General features: G+C 44.7%; 1 protein-coding gene across 3 annotated transcripts in view; it reads left to right on the forward strand.

Annotated features, from left to right (window-relative positions):
* Positions 1-6: 6 nt before the first annotated feature.
* Positions 7-4,328, forward strand: part of TCP11L1 (t-complex 11, testis-specific-like 1) — a 38,230-nt gene continuing 33,908 nt past the window's right edge. Inside the window, exons 1-3 of one of the 3 annotated variants that reach the window (XM_014538158.1) lie at positions 7-273; positions 2,104-2,184; positions 3,066-3,273. In XM_014538158.1, coding sequence (XP_014393644.1) covers positions 3,114-3,273 — 160 coding nt within the window. In that variant the 5' untranslated portion in view covers positions 7-273; positions 2,104-2,184; positions 3,066-3,113. Of the gene's footprint in view, positions 274-2,103; positions 2,185-3,065; positions 3,274-4,328 lie in introns of those variants that run through there. The other 2 variants (XM_005864400.2, XM_014538159.1) reach the window with 2 other exon arrangements.

Genomic DNA, 4,328 nt, shown 5'->3' on the forward strand with positions numbered 1-4,328 from the left:
CCATCCCTGCTCCCCGGCTGGGCCACTCCCTCGCCGGCCCAAACAGTTGTTTACAAAGGCGTCTGGGAGGAGTGGCGCCGCGTGCGGGAGGACGTGGCTCCCGGCGTCGGTGGACCGATCCCCTGCGTTTTGCCCAAAGACCCTCTCTGCGGGGGCGTCTCTGGTGTCCAGCTCGGCCTGGGCTGAAGCTCCGAGAGACGGTCTTCACGGCCCGAGCGGGGACCCCGCCCCTCGGCTCCCTTTCCAGGCTTGGCGGGCACTGGGGAGTGTTGAGTGAGTGAGCGCACTGAGTGCGTGAATGCATCCTCCAGCCCGGAACCGCCCCTGCCATTCATGGGAAGCAGGTCGGGAGCCATCTGTTGTCATGCACGGTCTGCCTTTAAACGTCCCCCAGACCGGAGAGGCGTAGGCTAGCTGCGTTGTCCAGATGGGGAAGCGGAGCTAGTAAAGGGCCAGCATGGGGACCCGTGCATGTCCGAGACCAACGCCCATCCCTCCCGCAGACACCGACATCCCTGAGATGACACAGCTGTCAACAGATCCTTAGTGGGTGTCTGTTTGGGGCATATATGCATGGAGCATACGTGGGGGCTATGGTTGGTCTTGGCCCTTAAGAAGTTAAAAATCTAGGTGAAAAGTTGTGTTTTTGTTTGTTTGTTTGTTTTTAAAGAAAACTAGCAATTTTACAATCTGGCCCCAACCCGTCTTTTTACCTTCCTCACCTGCCTCTTATGCTACTTATGTATGTGCCTCCACTTGTGCTCTTCCTCTCCCCCTCCAGACATTTTTTTTTAATTGAATGAAATCCTACTCTTTTCTAAAAGACCAGCTCAAATGTCCCCTTTTCTGGGAATACCAACCTCCTTGCAGGCAGAATTAGTTTCTCCCTCTTCTCTATTTCCTTAGTGATTTCATAATGCCATGAAGGCTTAAGTTTCACCGTGTTTCCTTGTCAGAATGTCTCTCTCTCCCTCTAAACCAGCGGTTCTCAACCTGTGGGTCGCGACCCCTTTGGCGGTCGAACGACCCTTTCACAGGGGTCGCCTAAGACCATCCTGCATATCAGATATTTACATGACGATTCCTAACAGTAGCAACATTACAGTTATGAAGTAGCAACGAAAATAATTTTATGGTTGGGTCACAACATGAGGAACTGTATTTAAAGGGCCAGAAGGTTGAGAACCACTGATTTAGGGGCAGAGAATCCCTTGATTGAGCTGTAGTGGCCAGGCTGAGCCAGCAGGGGAGAGTGAAGGCAACGGATGCCAGATGTCTAGTAACCCGTCCTGCAGGAGTTCAGAGAAAGGTGCAAATACTGGTGAGGTTGGGGAAGGTCCTGGGAGGAGCGTGGACCCGAGCCTAATCTTACAAGGATGGGTTAGTTGATGTAGCTAAGTTTCCTGCCTTTCCTCCTCAGAGCATAGAATGAATTACTTCATCCTTCTTGAGCTCATTCCCAGCATGTGAAAGGGATAAAATTAGAAGTGTTTTTGTTTGTCCTTTCTCTTAGGATTTGCTGGTAATGTTATCTGTTGGCTCTTGGAGCATTTCCAGAGCCAAATAGGATTTAGAACAGAGAGGAGATGGGTGTCTGGAGTGAGATGCTGGAAGGTAAAGGGGAACTGTTTTAAAGCCACATGGACTCTTCAGGACGTGAGGGTGATCTGGCTGCAACGTCTGTCACCCCACTGATCGCCAGGGTTGATTCGGCTGATCTGGCTGGTTAGGCAGGTGTCCCCTTCCTCCCTCACCACTCCATCTGCCTTTCTCCCCAAGCTGTGCTCTTGGTCGAAGATGGCTTTCCCCGCTAGAGGAGAGGACTAACTGTTCTTGTAGCTGCACTCTCCTGCTAGAATCTCCAGACAAGCTCTCAGGGTCCATTTGTAGAGCATAGGGTAGTCAAGCTTCCAAGACTCCAGACACATTCAAATGAGGTGCTGCATGTGGCAACCTGCCATTCAAGAAAAGGAAGGAAGGAAGGAAGGAAGGAAGGAAGGAAGGAAGGAAGGAAAGAAAAAAGTCTTCATATGAATAATACAGGCCTGAAAATGTAAATTCCAGTAACTTCATTCTATTTAATGGTGGTATCTAAAATTCCAGGTAATTATATCAAGTGATTCTTCTCTGATGTGCAGAAAAGAGTCTGTGACTCTTTCTTCTGATCTCTGGATTACCTTCCAGGTGTGTAATGAAGTTTAATTAGTGTTTATGAAAATGTTTTGTGATCTTCAAATGCTAATAATACCAAGACTGATTATTTTCAGTAGTGTAAGTGCAGGAACGGAACGTTCATCTTTCTCCTCCCTCAATTGGAAATACCTTAGGAATAGAGAACTCTAAAATGGGGGTGGAAACCAACTTGACAAAAACTTATACAGTAAATAAGAGGTTACTATTCCAGGCCTTTATTAACTGGCCCAAACTGACATGTTATTTCTATTCTAATCGGCAACTAAAAAAATTAAAACCGCACCCAGCCACGTATATCATGGTTATTGGCAACTTCCTGCTTTACTCATCATCCTTTTCTGCTGACTGGTAAGGAGTTGCCCCACACATTCTTCTTAAACGCTTCATAAGATTCTATCTTCTATCCGTCATCCAACGTATCTCATTCACATAATGGGATCCGGGAACCAACTCCTCAGCCAGTGTGTTCACTTGGAAGCCTGATTAAACATTAACACATTATTTCCAAAGTTTTCCTACCAGCACTCAGGAGTGAAAGTACAGAGTTTTAAGAGTCGAATCACTCTTTGAATTAAAATGGAAGCAGGCAGTTTATAGCCCTGTGTTCTAATGTTACATGGTACTCAGGAATGGGACAAAAATACTCAAACTTGTTACTCTCCATCTGAGATACAGGTCCATTAATTTGATAAATAACAAAAGTGTATGTTTAATCATTGGAGTAGAATATTATAACTGGATAAGATCCTAGCAAGCCTATTACTTTTCCAGATGAGAAAGCTGAAACCCAATGAGATTAAATGATTTGTCAGGAGTCACACTGCTAATTACTGACAGAGCTAAAACATTTTGCTCCTTTTTTTTCTTCCCAGGTTCATTATCTTTTTTCTTTTTAGGAAAGTGAATAAACTTAATTGAGAATGTCTGAAAATCTTGAGAAGACCAATATAATTGAAGCAGGAAAATCAAAATCAAATGATTCTGAACAAGGCCTTGAAGATGCCGTGGAAGGTTCTGATGAAGCTTTACAGAAAAAAAAGTCAGGCTCTCCTAGCACCCAGAGAGTGCAAAGACCTCACTGTAAGCAAATCTAACGTTGGTTAAAAGCAATATTTTCAGATGATATTTTTATTAGGCCTCCCTGAGCTAGGTTCTAATAATATTATAACATTGCCACTAATTAGCATTTAAGAACAATAACAGTTTCTTCTTTCTCTTCCAACTGGCAGCCTAGTCACTTGTGGGTTTTCAATTGCATGAGAAATTAAAGTTTTTGAATAATGTCCAGAATGTTCCTGTCTTCATGCAGCCTCAGTGACATTCCAGTTTCTCCGAAGTGCTCTGAAAAATAGGAGGTTGGAGTCTATATTGCAGTTTTAATTAAAAGAGTGTTTGAAAGTCTGAAGCAGGTTCCAGCCAGGACTGTGCCTGTGCAGGTTAAAAAAAAGGGGGGGGGGGGTATTAAACTGGAGTGACTTCACCACACCCTAGGTTCATTGCCTGGGGGTTGAGTTCTCACAGGTTGAAGGAATTCAAATTGCTGAACATACATGGTAAAGATACTTCAGATCCCTGGCAGGGAGCAGGCCTCCTAAGATGAAAGGGTGGCAGTTTTTGTAGACATTCCCAGCAGTTGCCCCAACTCATGTCTTTTATTAAGATTAAACTGGAGTGACTTCACCACACCCTAGGTTCATTGCCTGGGGGTTGAGTTCTCACAGGTTGAAGGAATTCAAATTGCTGAACATACATGGTAAAGATACTTCAGATCCCTGGCAGGGAGCAGGCCTCCTAAGATGAAAGGGTGGCAGTTTTTGTAGACATTCCCAGCAGTTGCCCCAACTCATGTCTTTTATTAAGAATACTTATGTTTTTTGAAGTGAGTCCAAAAATGAAAGTTTTAAGAGGGGATGTCATAGTCTAAGAATGTCATTGCTGATGTTATCTCTTTAAAGTGTAGATGATCAGTAATTCTTCATAGTTGGAAGAAGTACAAACATTTTTGTGTTTCCAGATAATTTATTAGTCAACATAGTACCCTTTTGCGGGTGGGGAGGGAAAGCACTTACGAGTGTTTCATGAACTTTTGTCCATGTGGCTTCAAGCTACCTGGACACAGACCCCCCCCCCCCCCC

This window comes from Myotis brandtii, unplaced genomic scaffold, assembly GCF_000412655.1.
Source record: "Myotis brandtii unplaced genomic scaffold, ASM41265v1 scaffold187, whole genome shotgun sequence".
Taxonomy (NCBI): domain Eukaryota; kingdom Metazoa; phylum Chordata; class Mammalia; order Chiroptera; family Vespertilionidae; genus Myotis; species Myotis brandtii.